Source organism: Oncorhynchus gorbuscha, linkage group LG13 (genome assembly GCF_021184085.1).
Source record: "Oncorhynchus gorbuscha isolate QuinsamMale2020 ecotype Even-year linkage group LG13, OgorEven_v1.0, whole genome shotgun sequence".
Taxonomy (NCBI): domain Eukaryota; kingdom Metazoa; phylum Chordata; class Actinopteri; order Salmoniformes; family Salmonidae; genus Oncorhynchus; species Oncorhynchus gorbuscha.
Genome location: NC_060185.1, coordinates 102,653,565 through 102,669,711, shown reverse-complemented (window position 1 = coordinate 102,669,711; position 16,147 = coordinate 102,653,565). Strand labels below are relative to the sequence as shown.

The 16,147-nt window shown below is 45.5% G+C and overlaps 1 protein-coding gene across 1 annotated transcript in view; it reads right to left on the bottom strand.

Moving 5' to 3' along the window:
* Positions 1-16,147, bottom strand: part of LOC123994236 (plastin-3-like) — a 49,707-nt gene that overhangs the window by 14,749 nt on the left and 18,811 nt on the right. The window contains exons 3-7 of the mRNA XM_046296776.1: positions 14,105-14,256; positions 8,345-8,474; positions 6,563-6,698; positions 6,355-6,436; positions 51-216 (exon numbers count right to left, since the gene is read on the bottom strand). Of these exons, the coding sequence (XP_046152732.1) occupies positions 51-216; positions 6,355-6,436; positions 6,563-6,698; positions 8,345-8,474; positions 14,105-14,256 (666 nt within the window). The remainder of the gene's footprint in view (positions 1-50; positions 217-6,354; positions 6,437-6,562; positions 6,699-8,344; positions 8,475-14,104; positions 14,257-16,147) is intronic.

The window sequence follows — 16,147 nt, the reverse complement described above, 5'->3', positions numbered from 1 at the left end:
ACCTGTGTCTGTGTCTGTGTGTGTGTGTGTGTGTTTGTGTGTGTGTGTACCTTCGTTCCTACTGAGTTCTATATCAGCGAACAGCCCTATCTTGATGATTTGCCACAGCAGGCCCAGTACCAGATGTGGTTTCCCCTCTCTCAGATCCAGAGCTCCGATGTTCACTACATGACAACCAATAGCAGAGGCAGAATTCAGAGCCAGGTTGAGATTCTCCTGTAGGAGAAAGGAGTGAGAGAGAGACAGAGAGAGAGAGAGAGACAGAGAGAGAGAGAGAGAGAGAGAGAGAGAGAGAGAGAGAGACAGAGAGAGAGAGAGAGAGAGAGACAGAGAGAGAGAGAGAGAGAGAGAGAGAGAGAGAGAGAGAGAGAGAGAGACAGAGAGAGAGAGAGAGAGACAGAGAGAGAGAGAGAGAGAGACAGAGAGAGAGAGAGAGAGAGACAGAGAGAGAGAGAGAGAGAGACAGAGAGAGACAGAGAGAGAGAGAGAGAGACAGAGAGAGAGAGAGAGAGAGAGAGAGAGAGAGAGAGAGAGAGAGAGAGAGAGAGAGAGAGAGAGAGAGAGAGAGAGAGAGAGAGAGAGAGAGAGAGAGAGAGAGAGAGAGAGAGAGAGAGAGAGAGAGAGAGAGAGAGAGAGAGAGAGACAGAGAGAGAGAGAGAGAGAGAGAGAGAGAGAGAGAGAGAGAGAGAGAGAGACAGAGAGAGAGAGACAGAGAGAGAGAGAGAGAGAGAGAGACAGAGAGAGAGAGAGAGAGAGAGAGAGAGAGAGAGAGAGAGAGAGAGAGAGAGAGAGAGAGAGAGAGAGAGAGAGAGAGAGAGAGAGAGAGAGAGAGAGAGAGAGAGAGAGAGAGAGACAGAGACAGAGAGAGAGAGAGAGAGAGAGAGAGAGAGAGAGAGAGAGAGAGAGAGAGAGAGAGACAGAGAGAGAGACAGACAGAGAGACAGAGAGAGAGAGAGAGACAGAGAGAGAGAGAGAGAAAAAGAGAGAGAGAAAGAGAAAGAGAGAGAGAGAGAGAGAGACAGAGAGAGAGAGAGAGAGACAGACAGAGAGACAGAGAGAGAGAGAGAGACAGAGAGAGAGAGAGAGGTCATGAACAGATTCACAGAAATTTTCAGCATGTTTTTACAAAAAAAGAAAAAAGATAGATTTAGAATTGGATACATCACAACCTTCACTACAAATCAAAACGCCAAACCGACAACCTGATTTTGGACAAAATGACCTGGAAGGATTCCTCCTACCAAAGACTCTTATTCCCATACAGCAAATGATCTGGCAAACCAAAGACCAGCAAAAGAAGCACAACAGAAACCTGAAAACACCATCCAACCTGGGTCTGAGTGAGTAATGTTTAGTCTGAAACTACTTTTAAACCCAAGGAGAAAAAATATATCACAACAATCAATTCTACTTTATAAGGACTGAATGTTAAGCTAAGGCTACCAAGCTGGCTAGGACATAAAAGATAAGGCTGCAATTAGAGGAGAGGTGTCAAAGCCCTTGAGCCCAACAAGGGCAGCAGAGTTTCCTCCCTCAGTCAGCGGCCCTGCTCCATGGCTTCCCAGAGGTCATCTCAACACGGCGCCCCTTGGATGTAAAAATGAGAAGCTCAGAAAGACGACAAAAAGAAGCTCCTCATAGACAAGAGACATGTTTTCCTGACGACTGCAAAAATGGGAACGTAAGAAACCTCATCTACCAGACCATCCCCTGGTACAGTGTTATATTAACCAGACCATCCCCTGGTACAGTGTTATATTAACCAGACCATCCCCTGGAACAGTGTTATATTAACCAGACCATCCCCTGGTACAGTGTTATATTAACCAGACCATCCCCTGGTACAGTGTTATATTAACCAGACCATCCCCTGGAACAGTGTTATATTAACCAGACCATCCCCTGGTACAGTGTTATATTAACCAGACCATCCCCTGGCATGGCACAGTGTTATATTAACCAGACCATCCCCTGGTACAGAGCTATATTAACCAGACCATCCCCTGGTACAGTGTTATATTAACCAGACCATCCCCTGGTACAGTGCTATATTAACCAGACCATCCCCTGGCATGGTGTTATATTAACCAGACCATCCCCTGGTACAGTGTTATATTAACCAGACCATCCCCTGGTACAGTGTTATATTAACCAGACCATCCCCTGGTACAGTGTTATATTAACCAGACCATCCCCTGGAACAGTGTTATATTAACCAGACCATCCCCTGGTACAGTGTTATATTAACCAGACCATCCCCTGGTACAGTGTTATATTAACCAGACCATCCCCTGGAACAGTGTTATATTACAAATATTAAAAGTTCATTTGTGGAAATTCTTTCCTTCTTCATGCATTTAGAACTCTTAAACCCCCCCCGTATGGTGAAGGGAGTTAGAACTCTTAAACCCCCGTATGGTGAAGGGAGTTAGAACTCTTTAAACCCCGTATGGTGAAGGGAGTTAGAACTGAAGGGAGTTAGAGCTTAAACCCCCCTGTATGGTGAAGGGAGTTAGAACTCTTAAACCCCCCGTATGGTGAAGGGAGTTAGAACTCTTTAACTCCCGTATGGTGAAGGGAGTTAGAACTCTTAAACTCCCCGTATGGTGAAGGGAGTTAGAACTCTTAAACTCCCGTATGGTGAAGGGAGTTAGAACTCTTTTAAACCTGTATGGTGAAGTGAACTCACCTGTATGGTGAAGGGAGTTAGAGCTCTTTAACCACCGTATGGTGAAGGGAGTTAGAACTCTTAAACCCCCCGTATGGTGAAGGGAGTTAGAACTGTATGGTGAAGGGAGTTCTTAAACCCCCGTATGGTGAAGGGAGTTAGAACTCTTTAACCCCCGTATGGTGAAGGGAGTTAGAACTCTAAACTCCCCTGTATGGTGAATGGTGGGAGTTAGAACTCACCTGTATGGTGAAGGGAGTTAAAGCTCCCCCTGTATGGTGAAGGGAGTTAGAACTCTTAAACTCCCTGTATGGTGAAGGAGTTAGGCTCTTTAACTCAGTGGTAGAACTCTGTATGGTAAACCTCCCCTGTATGGTGAAGGGAGTTAGAGCTCTTTAACTCTGGTGAAGGGAAACCTTTAACTCCCTGTATGGTGAAGGGAGTTAGAACTCTTAAACCCCCTGTATGGTGAAGGGAGTTAGAGCTCTTTAACTCACCTGTATGGTGAAGGAGTTAAGCTCCCCCTGTATGGTGAAGGGAGTTAGAACTCACCTGGTGAAGGGAGTTAAGCTCTTTAACCCCCTGTATGGTGAAGGGAGTTAGAGAACTCACCTGTATGGTGAAGGGAGTTAAACCTTTAACTCCCTGTATGGTGAAGGGAGTTAGAACTCACCTTAAACCCCCTGTATGGTGAAGGGAGTTAGAACTCACCTGTATGGTAAAGCTCTTTAACTCCCGTATGGTGAAGGGAGTTAGAACTCTGTATGGTGAAGGGAGTTAGCTCTTTAACTCACCTGTATGGTGAAGGATGGTGAAGGGAGTTAGAACTCACCTGTATGGTGAAGGAAGAGCTCTTTAACTCACCTGTATGGTGAAGGGAGTTAGAGCTCTTAAACTCACCTGTATGGTGAAGGGAGTTAGAACTCTTAAACTCACCTGTATGGTGAAGGGAGTTAGAACTCTTAAACCCCCGTATGGTGAAGGGAGTTAGAGCTCTTTAACTCACCTGTATGGTGAAGGGAGTTAGAGCTCTTAAACCCACCTGTATGGTGAAGGGAGTTAGAACTCTTTAACTCACCCGTATGGTGAAGGGAGTTAGAGCTCTTTAACTCACCTGTATGGTGAAGGGAGTTAGAGCTCTTTAACTCACCTGTAATGGTGAAGGGAGTTAGAGCTCTTTAACTCACCTGTATGGTGAAGGGAGTTAGAGAGTATGGTGAAGGGAGTTAGAGCTCTTTAACTCACCTGTATGGTGAAGGGAGTTAGAGCTCTTTAACTCACCTGTATGGTGAAGGGAGTTAGAGCTCTTTAACTCACCTGTATGGTGAAGGGAGTTAGAGCTCTTTAACTCACCTGTATGGTGAAGGGAGTTAGAGCTCTTTAACTCACCTGTATGGTGAAGGAGTTAGAGCTCTTTAACTCACCTTAACTGGTGTATGGGAGTTAGAGCTCTTTAACTCACCTGTATGGTGAAGGGAGTTGAGCTCTTTATGGTGAAGGGAGTTAGAGCTCTTTAACTCACCTGTATGGTGAAGGGAGTTAGAGCTCTTTAACTCACCTGTATGGTGAAGGAGTTAGAGCTTTAACTCACCTGTATGGTGAAGGAGTTAGAGCTCTTTAACTCACCTGTATGGTGAAGGGAGTTAGAGCTGAAGGAGTTAGAGCTTTAACTCACCTGTATGGTGAAGTTAGAGCTCTTTAACTCACCTGTTAGTTAGAGCTCTTTAACTCACCTGTATGGTGAAGGAGTTAGAGCTCTTTAACTCACCTGTATGGTGGTGAAGGAGTTAGAGCTCTTTAACTCACCTGTATGGTGAAGGGAGTTAGAGCTCTTTAACTCACCTGTATGGTGAAGGGAGTTAGAGCTCTTTAACTCACCTGTATGGTGAAGGGAGGAGTTAGAGTTCTTTAACTCACCTGTATGGTGAAGGGAGTTAGAGCTCTTTAACTCACCTGTATGGTGAAGGGAGTTAGAGCTCTTAACTCACCTGTATGGTGAAGGGAGTTAGAACTCTTTAACTCACCTGTATGGTGAAGGAGTTAGAGCTCTTTAACTCACCTGTATGGTGAAGGGAGTTAGAGCTCTTTAACTCACCTGTATGGTGAAGGAGTTAGAGCTCTTTAACTCACCTGTATGGTGAAGGAGTTACCCCCTGTATGGTGAAGGGAGTTAGAGCTCTTTAACTCACCTGTATGGTGAAGGGAGTTAGAGCTCTTTAACTCACCTGTATGAAGGGGTGAATGGTGGAGTTAGAGCTCTTTAACTCACCTGTATGGTGAAGGGAGTTAGAGCTCTTTAACTCACCTGTATGGTGAATGGTGGGAGTTAGAGCTCTTTAACTCACCTGTATGGTGAAGGGAGTTAGAGCTCTTTAACTCACCTGTATGGTGAAGGGAGTTAGAGCTCTTTAACTCACCTGTATGGTGAAGGGAGTTAGAGCTCTTTAACTCACCTGTATGGTGAAGGGAGTTAGAGCTCTTTAACTCACCTGTATGGTGCTCTTTAACTCACCTGTATGGTGGGAGTTAGAGCTCTTTAACTCACCTGTATGGTGAATGGTGAGTTAGAGCTCTTTAACTCACCTGTATGGTGAAGGAGTTAGAGCTCTTTAACTCACCTGTATGGTGAAGGGAGTTAGAGCTCTTTAACTCACCTGTATGGTGAAGGAGTTAGAGCTCTTTAACTCACCTGTATGGTGAAGGGAGTTAGAGCTCTTTAACTCACCTGTATGGTGAAGGGAGTTAGAGCTCTTTAACTCACCTGTATGGTGAAGGGAGTTAGAGCTCTTTAACTCACCTGTATGGTGAAGGGAGTTAGAGCTCTTTAACTCACCTGTATGGTGAAGGGAGTTAGAGCTCTTTAACTCACCTGTATGGTGAGGGAGTTAGAGCTCTTTAACTCACCTGTATGGTGAAGGAGTTAGAGCTCTTTAACTCACCTGTATGGTGAAGGGAGTTAGAGCTCTTTAACTCACCTGTATGGTGAAGGGAGTTAGGAGTGGTAGAGTTAGCTCTGTATGGTGAAGGAGTTAACTCACTCACCTGTATGGTGAAGGGAGTTAGAGCTCTTTAACTCACCTGTATGGTGAAGGAGTTAGAGCTCTTTAACTCACCTGTATGGTGAATGGTGGGAGTTAGAGCTCTTTAACTCACCTGTATGGTGAAGGGAGTTAGAGCTCTTTAACTCACCTGTATGGTGAAGGGAGTTAGAGCTCTTTAACTCACCTGTATGGTGAAGGGAGTTAGAGCTCTTTAACTCACCTGTATGGTGAAGGGAGTTAGAGCTCTTTAACTCACCTGTATGGTGAAGGGAGTTAGAGCTCTTTAACTCACCTGGTGAAGGGAGTTGAGCTCTTTAACTCACCTGTATGGTGAAGGAGTTAGAGCTCTTTAACTCACCTGTATGGTGAAGGAGTTAGAGAAGCTCTTTAACTCACCTGTATGGTGAAGGGGAGTTGTATGGTGAAGGGAGAGCTCTTTAACTCACCTGTATGGTGAGTGAACCTGTATGGTGAAGGGGGAGTTAGAGCTCTTTAACTCACCTGTATGGTGAAGGGAGTTAGAGCTCTTTAACTCACCTGTATGGTGAAGGGAGTTAGAGCTCTTTAACTCACCTGTATGGTGAAGGGAGTTAGAGCTCTTTAACTCACCTGTATGGTGAATGGAGTTATAGCTCTTGGACCCACCTGTATGGTGAAGGGAGTGAGCTTCTTCTTATTGATTGTCCTCTCATCAATGGTGTCTGGGACTGACAGGTTGATCATTTTACTGCAGGACAACAGGAGAGACAGACATTGCAGTCAACTGGTGGGGATGGTGATGTGTGGCACTTAATTGTTCCTGTAAGTTGCTGTGGATCAGAGCTAAGATGACAGAAAAACCATGTGTTCTCACCAGAGGATGATGCCGTCTCCTACAGCAGTGAACAAACTGTTGGGGGTGTTGGGGTTCATAGGGAGGACGTGTTTACAGTCAGGGTCCTTCTCCAGCGCTGCATTGATCCAGTTAACAAACGCGTAACGCTCCTCCTCTACAAAACACAACCACACTGGGTTAATAACACAACCACACTGGGTTAATAACACAACCACACTGGGTTAATAACACAACCACACTGGGTTAATAACACAACCACACTGGGTTAATAACACCACCACACTGGGGGTTAATAACACCACCACACTGGGTTAATAACACAACCACACTGGGGGTTAATAACACAACCACACTGGGGGTTAATAACACAACCACACTGGGGGTTAATAACACAACCACACTGGGGGTTAATAACACAACCACACTGGGTTAATAACACAACCACACTGGGTTAATAACACAACCATACTGGGTTAATAACACAACCACACTGGGGGTTAATAACACAACCACACTGGGTTAATAACACAACCACACTGGGGGTTAATAACACAACCACACTGGGGGTTAATAACACAACCACACTGGGGTTAATAACACAACCTCACTGGGGGTTAATAACACAACCACACTGGGGGTTATTAACACAACCACACTGGGGGTTATTAACACAACCACACTGGGGGTTAATAACACAACCACACTGTGGGTTAATAACACAACCACACTGGGTTAATAACACAACCACACTGGGTTAATAACACAACCACACTGGGGGTTAATAACACAACCACACTGGGTTAATAACACAACCACACTGGGGGTCAATAACACAACCACACTGGGGGTTAATAACACAACCACACTGGGTTAATAACACAACCACACTGGGGGTTAATAACACAACCACACTGGGGGTTAATAACACAACCACACTGGGGGTTAATAACACAACCACACTGGGGGTTAATAACACAACCACACTGGGTTAATAACACAACCACACTGGGTTAATAACACAACCACACTGGGGGTTAATAACACAACCACACTGGGGGTTAATAACACAACCACACTGGGGGTTAATAACACAACCACACTGGGGGTTAATAACACAACCACACTGGGGGTTAATAACACAACCACACTGGGGGTTAATAACACAACCACACTGGGGGTTAATAACACAACCACACTGGGGGTTAATAACACAACCACAATGGGGGTTAATAACACAACCACAATGGGGGTTAATAACACAACCACTCTGGGGGTTAATAACACAACCACACTGGGGGTTAATAACACAACCACACTGGGGGTTAATAACACAACCACACTGGGGGTCAATAACACAACCACACTGGGGGTCAATAACACAACCACACTGGGGGTTAAGAACACAACCACACTGGGGGTTAATAACAACCACACTGGGGGTTAATAACACAACCACATTGGGGGTTAATAACACAACCACACTGGGTTAATAACACAACCACACTGGAGGTTAATAACACAACCACACTGGGGGTTATTAACACAACCACACTGGGTTAATAACACAACCACACTGGGGGTTAATAACACAACCACACTGGGGGTTAATAACACAACCACACTGGGTTAATAACACAACCTCACTGGGGGTTAATAACACAACCACACTGGGGGTTAATAACACAACCACACTGGGGGTTAATAACACAACCACACTGGGGGTTAATAACACAACCACACTGGGGGTTAATAACACAACCACACTGGGGGTTAATAACACAACCACACTGGGGGTACTACCTGAGAATGAGTGTTGTGTTCCTTCACTGGACAGCTCACTGGTTCCTCCTATAGCCAGAATCCCCTCCTTCCTGTTGATGGCCTTCCGGAAGCTCTTAGCTATGTCATCACCCTTCAGCTCCTTGGCGATCTGTATAAACACACGTTACACATGTCTCATGTCTGATAGGACGACCTCAACACCAGACCATGAGCCTGTCTCATGTCTGATAGGACAACCTCAACACCAGACCATGAGCCTGTCTCATGTCTGATAGGACAGCCTCATCACCAGACCATGAGCCTGTCTCATGTCTGATAGGACGACCTCATCACCTGACCATGAGCCTGTCTCATGTCTGATAGGACAGCCTCATCACCAGACCATGAGCCTGTCTCATGTCTGATAGGACGACCTCATCACCTGACCATGAGCCTGTCTCATGTCTGATAGATCCTCATGCTGTGGATCAGTAGGTAACGGAAGAGCTGAATCACCTTCCGTTTTACCTCTGTGGTCACCCTCTCTTCACATTCCTGTGGTCACCCTCTCTTCACATTCCTGTGGTCACCCTCTCTTCACATTCCTGTGGTCACCCTCTCTTCACATTCTGTGGTCACCCTCTCTTCACATTCCTGTGGTCACCCTCTCTTCACATTCTGTGGTCACCCTCTCTTCACATTCCTGTGGTCACCCTCTCTTCACATTCCTGTGGTCACCCTCTCTTCACATTCCTGTGGTCACCCTCTTCACATTTCTGTGGTCACCCTCTCTTCACATTCCTGTGGTCACCCTCTCTTCACATTCCTGTGGTCACCCTCTTCACATTTCTGTGGTCACCCTCTTCACATTTCTGTGGTCACCCTCTCTTCACATTCCTGTGGTCACCCTCTTTTCACATTCCTGTGGTCACCCTCTTCACATTCCTGTGGTCACCCCTCTTCACATTCCTGTGGTCACCCTCTCTTCACATTCCTGTGGTCACCCTCTTCACATTCCTGTGGTCACCCTCTTCACATTCCTGTGGTCACCCTCTTCACATTCCTGTGGTCACCCTCTTCACATTCCTGTGGTCACCCTCTTCACATTCCTGTGGTCACCCTCTCTTCACATTCCTGTGGTCACCCTCTTCACATTCCTGTGGTCACCCTCTTCACATTCCTGTGGTCACCCTCTTCACATTCCTGTGGTCACCCTCTTCACATTCCTGTGGTCACCCTCTCTTCACATTCCTGTGGTCACCCTCTTCACATTCCTGTGGTCACCCTCTTCACATTCCTGTGGTCACCCTCTTCACATTCCTGTGGTCACCCTCTCTTCACATTCCTGTGGTCACCCTCTCTTCACATTCCTGTGGTCACCCTCTTCACATTCCTGTGGTCACCCTCTCTTCACATTCCTGTGGTCACCCTCTTCACATTCCTGTGGTCACCCTCTTCACATTCCTGTGGTCACCCTCTTCACATTCCTGTGGTCACCCTCTTCACATTTCTCACTGTCAATCGTGAATCATAATTCTTCCAGCTTTACAGTTTAAAATTCCATCTGCATTCCAACCATTTGATTTAATCAGTTTGACGGGGATCTTCTTGAGTTATTCCGTGTATATTCAGTTCTGTTATTTTCAATAATATCTTCAAATATTTCAGCCATGATCTAATTGTATTAAACCAGCACCATTCACCAGAGTAGCCTGTTCTCTACGAGTAGAACAGAGACTGAAGAATTCTGCACAGAAGCTTCAGGACCTTAGCTGTCGGGAACAGGGATCCAGAAAAATGGGATCGGAAGCCACTCTGAAAAAACAAATGCAAATGCAAACTAATGACTATAAGTCTCATGAACCCTGGCTGCTACACTGACAGCCTATAAGACGTGTGTGTGTGTGTGTGTGTGTGTGTGTGTGTGTGTGTGTGTGTGTGTGTGTGTGTGTGTGTGTGTGTGTGTGTGTGTGTGTGTGTGTGTGTGTGTGTGTGTGTGTGTGTGTGTGTGTGTGTGTGTGTGTGTGTGTGTGTGTGTGTGTGTGTGTGTGTGTTTGGAGGTAATCATATTAAGTGGTGCAATGTAAGGACTCAGTCCAAGATGGCAGCCTGCCAGACATCAGATCCTAACTCATCATGACCAACAGAATGGAAGCTGTTTAGTGACTCATCATGACCAACAGAATGGAAGCTGTTTAGTGACTCATCATGACCAACAGAATGGAAGCTGTTTAGTGACTCATCATGACCAACAGAATGGAAGCTGTGTAGTGACTCATCATGACCAACAGAATGGAAGCTGTGTAGTGACTCATCATGACCAACAGAATGGAAGCTGTGTAGTGACTCATCATGACCAACAGAATGGAAGCTGTTTAGTGACTCATCATGACCAACAGAATGGAAGCTGTTTAGTGACTCATCATGACCAACAGAATGGAAGCTGTTTAGTGACTCATCATGACCAACAGAATGGAAGCTGTGTAGTGACTCATCATGACCAACAGAATGGAAGCTGTTTAGTGACTCATCATGACCAACAGAATGGAAGCTGTTTAGTGACTCATCATGACCAACAGAATGGAAGCTGTTTAGTGACTCATCATGCCCAACAGAATGGAAGATGTGTAGTGACTCATCATTCTCAACAGAATGGAAGCTGTTTAGTGACTCATCATGACCAACAGAATGGAAGCTGTTTAGTGACTCATCATGACCAACAGAATGGAAGCTGTTTAGTGACTCATCATGCCCAACAGAATGGAAGCTGTTTAGTGACTCATCATGCCCAACAGAATGGAAGATGTGTAGTGACTCATCATTCTCAACAGAATGGAAGCTGTTTAGTGACTCATCATGACCAACAGAATGGAAGCTGTTTAGTGACTCATCATGACCAACAGAATGGAAGCTGTGTAGTGACTCATCATGACCAACAGAATGGAAGCTGTTTAGTGACTCATCATGACCAACAGAATGGAAGCTGTTTAGTGACTCATCATGACCAACAGAATGGAAGCTGTTAAGTGACTCATCATTACCAACAGAATGGAAGCTGTTTAGTGACTCATCATGACCAACAGAATGGAAGCTGTTTAGTGACTCATCATGCCCAACAGAATGGAACCGGTTTAGTGACTCATCATTCCCAACAGAATGGAACCGGTTTAGTGACTCATCATGACCAACAGAATGGAAGCTGTTTAGTGACTCATCATGACCAACAGAATGGAAGCTGTTTAGTGACTCATCATGACCAACAGAATGGAAGCTGTTTAGTGACTCATCATGACCAACAGAATGGAAGCTGTTTAGTGACTCATCATGACCAACAGAATGGAAGCTGTTTAGTGACTCATCATGCCCAACAGAATGGAAGCTGTTTAGTGACTCATCATGACCAACAGAATGGAAGCTGTTTAGTGACTCATCATTCCCAACAGAATGGAAGATGTGTAGTGACTCATCATGACCAACAGAATGGAAGCTGTTTAGTGACTCATCATGACCAACAGAATGGAAGCTGTTTAGTGACTCATCATGCCCAACAGAATGGAAGATGTGTAGTGACTCATCATTCTCAACAGAATGGAAGCTGTTTAGTGACTCATCATGACCAACAGAATGGAAGCTGTTTAGTGACTCATCATGACCAACAGAATGGAAGATGTGTAGTGACTCATCATTCTCAACAGAATGGAAGCTGTTTAGTGACTCATCATGCCCAACAGAATGGAAGATGTGTAGTGACTCATCATTCTCAACAGAATGGAAGCTGTTTAGTGACTCATCATGACCAACAGAATGGAAGCTGTTTAGTGACTCATCATGACCAACAGAATGGAAGCTGTTTAGTGACTCATCATGCCCAACAGAATGGAAGCTGTTTAGTGACTCATCATGCCCAACAGAATGGAAGCTGTGTAGTGACTCATCATGCCCAACAGAATGGAAGCTGTGTAGTGACTCATCATGCCCAACAGAATGGAAGATGTGTAGTGACTCATCATTCTCAACAGAATGGAAGCTGTTTAGTGACTCATCATGACCAACAGAATGGAAGCTGTTTAGTGACTCATCATGCCCAACAGAATGGAAGCTGTTTAGTGACTCATCATGCCCAACAGAATGGAAGCTGTGTAGTGACTCATCATGCCCAACAGAATGGAAGCTGTGTAGTGACTCATCATGCCCAACAGAATGGAAGCTGTTTAGTGACTCATCATGCCCAACAGAATGGAAGCTGTTTAGAGTGCAGACTCAGAAACAACCTTTTACTAAGCCCTATGCAGACTTATTTTTTATTTAATTTTTTATTTCACCTTTATTTAACCAGGTAGGCTAGTTGAGAACAAGTTCTCATTTGCAACTGCGACCTGGCCAAGATAAAGCATAGCAGTGTGAACAGACAACACAGAGTTACACATGGAGTAAACAATTAACAAGTCAATAACACAGTAGAAAAAAAGGGAGTCTATATACATTGTGTGCAAAAGGCATGAGGAGGTAGGCGAATAATTACAATTTTGCAGATTAACACTGGAGTGATAAATGATCAGATGATCATGTACAGGTAGAGATACTGGTGTGCAAAAGAGCAGAAAAGTAAATAAATAAAAACAGTATGGGGATGAGATAGGTAAATTGGGTGGGCTATTTACCGATAGACTATGTACAGCTGCAGCGATCGGTTAGCTGCTCAGATAGCAGATGTTTGAAGTTGGTGAGGGAGATAAAAGTCTCCAACTTCAGCGATTTTTGCAATTTGTTCCAGTCACAGGCAGCAGAGAACTGGAACGAAAGGTGGCCAAATGAGGTGTTGGCTTTAGGGATGATCAGTGAGATACACCTGCTGGAGCGCGTGCTACGGATGGGTGTTGCCATCGTGACCAGTGAACTGAGATAAGGCGGAGCTTTACCTAGCATGGACTTGTAGATGACCTGGAGCCAGTGGGTCTGGTGACGAATATGTAGCGAGGGCCAGCCGACTAGAGCATACAAGTCGCAGTGGTGGGTGGTATAAGGTGCTTTAGTGACAAAACGGATGGCACTGTGATAAACTGCATCCAGTTTGCTGAGTAGAGTGTTGGAAGCAATTTTGTAGATGACATCGCCAAAGTCGAGGATCGGTAGGATAGTCGTGAGTGAAGGAGGCTTTGTTGCGGAATAGAAAGCCGACTCTTGATTTGATTTTCGATTGGAGATGTTTGATATGAGTCTGGAAGGAGAGTTTACAGTCTAGCCAGACACCTAGGTACTTATAGATGTCCACATATTCTAGGTCGGAACCATCCAGGGTGGTGATGCTGGTCAGGCGTGCGGGTGCAGGCAGCGAACGGTTGAAAAGCATGCATTTGGTTTTACTAGCGTTTAAGAGCAGTTGGAGGCCACGGAAGGAGTGCTGTATGGCATTGAAGCTCGTTTGGAGGTTAGATAGCACAGTGTCCAATGAGGGGCCGGAAGTATATAGAATGGTGTCGTCTGCGTAGAGGTGGATCAGGGAATCGCCCGCAGCAAGAGCAACATCATTGATATATACAGAGAAAAGAGTCGGCCCACTTATAGAGTCCCATCCATAAACAACACTTAGACCGTTTCCCCTTCCCATTGCCCTAAGCCTATAGCCTTTTCCAACTCTTCAAAGCTAGTGTGTGTGTGTGTGTGTGTGTGTGTGTGTGTGTGTGTGTGTGTGTGTGTGTGTGTGTGTGTGTGTGTGTGTGTGTGTGTGTGTGTGTGTGTGTGTGTGTGTGTGTGTGTGTGTGTGTGTGTGTGTGTGTGTGTGTGTGTGTGTGTACTCACCGAGAGGAACTCGTCGAAGCTGATCTGGTTGTCTTTGTTGCGGTCCAGTTTTTTAATGATCTCTCTGACCTTGTATCCCGGCAACGGTAGGTTAGCTTCTTTAAACAGGTCAGTCAGCTCCATGTCACAGATAAAACCATTACTGTTAGTATCTGGAGAGAGAGGGGATATAGGGAGGGATAACGGGAGAAAGGTAGAGGGAGGGAGGGAGGGAGGGGATATAGGGAGAGATAACGAGAGGAGGAGGAGGGAGGGAGAAAGATGGAGGGAGAAAGGTAGAGGGAGAAAGGTAGAGGGAGAAAGGTAGAGGGAGAAAGGTAGTGGGAGAAAGGTAGAGGGAGAAAGGTAGAGGGAGAAAGGTAGAGGGAGGGAGGGAGGGAGGGAGGGAGGGAGGGAGGGAGGGAGGGAGGGAGGGAGGGAGGGAGGGAGCGAGGGAGCGAGGGAGCGAGGGAGGGAGAAACAGAGAAGGAGGGAGAGAAGAGAGGGAGAAAAGGAGGGAGAGAAGAGGGAGAGAGGGAGAAAGGGAAAGCGGGGAGAGGGGGGAGAGGTGGAGGGAGACAGAAGGGGAGGGAGGGAGGTAGGGAGGGAGAGGGGATATAGGGAGAGATAACGAGAGGAGGAGGAGGGAGGGAGAAAGATGGAGGGAGAAAGGTAGAGAAAGGTGTGGAGAGAGAGAGAAAGCAATGAGCAGTTGTGTTGTTATGGACAGTTGAAGTCAGAAGTTTACATACACTTATGTTGGAGTCATTAAAACTTGTTTTTCAACCACTCCACAAATGTCTTTTTAACAAACTATAGTTTTGGCAAGTCTGTTAGGACATCTACTTTGTGCATGACACAAGTAACAGATTAATTCACTTATAATCCACTGTATCACAATTCCAGTGGGTCAGAAGATTACACACACTAAGTTGACTGTCACTTTAAACAGCTTTACGGCTTTAAAAGCTTCTGATAGGCTAATTGACATCATTTGAGTCAATTGGAGGTACACCTGTGGATAAATGTCAAGGCCTACCTTCAAACTACCTTCAAACTCAGTGCCTCCTTGCTTGACATCATGGGAAAATCAAAAGAAATCAGCCAAGACATTAGAAAAAAAATGGTAGACCTCCACAAGTCTGGTTCATTCTTGGGAGCAATTTCCAAACACCTGAAGGTACCATGTTCATCTGTACAAACAATAGTACGCAAGTATAAACACCATGGGACCACGCAGCCGTCATACTGCTCAGGAAGGAGACGTGTTCTGTCTCCTAGAGATGAACTTACTTTGGTGCGAAAAGTGCAAATCAATCCCAGAAGAACAGCCAAAGACCCTGTGAAGATGCTGGAGGAAACAGGTACAAAAGTATCTATAACCACAGTAAAACGAGTCCTATATCGACATAACCTGAAAAGCCGCTCAGCAAGGAAGAAGCCACTGCTCCAAAACCGCTTAAAAAAGCCAGGCTACGGTTTGCAACTGCACATGGGGACAAAGATCGTACTTCTTGGAGAAATGTCATCTGGTCTGATGAAACAAAAATGTATGTTTGGCCATAATGACCATTGTTATGTTTGGAGGAAAAAGGGGGAGGCTTGCAAGCCGAAGAACACCATCCCAACCGTGAAGCACGGGGGTGGCAACATCATGTTGTGGGGGGCTTTACTGCAGGAGGGACTGCTGCACTTCACAAAATAGGGGATGGAAATCATGAGGACGGAAATTACGTGGATATATTGAAGCAACATCTCAAGACATCAGTCAGGAAGTCGCAAATGGGTCTTCCAAATGGACAATGACCCCAAGCATACTTCCAAAGTTGTGGTAAAATGGCTTAAGGACAACAGTCAATGTATTGAAGTGTCCATCACAAAGCCCTGACCTCAATCCTATAGAAAGTTTGTGGGCAGAACTGAAAAAGCATGTGCGAGCAAGTAGGCCTACAAACCTGACTCAGTTACACCAGCTCTGTCAGGAGGCCTACAAACCTGACTCTGTTACACCAGCTCTGTCAGGAGGAATGTGCCAAAATTCACCCAACTTATTGTGGGAAGCTT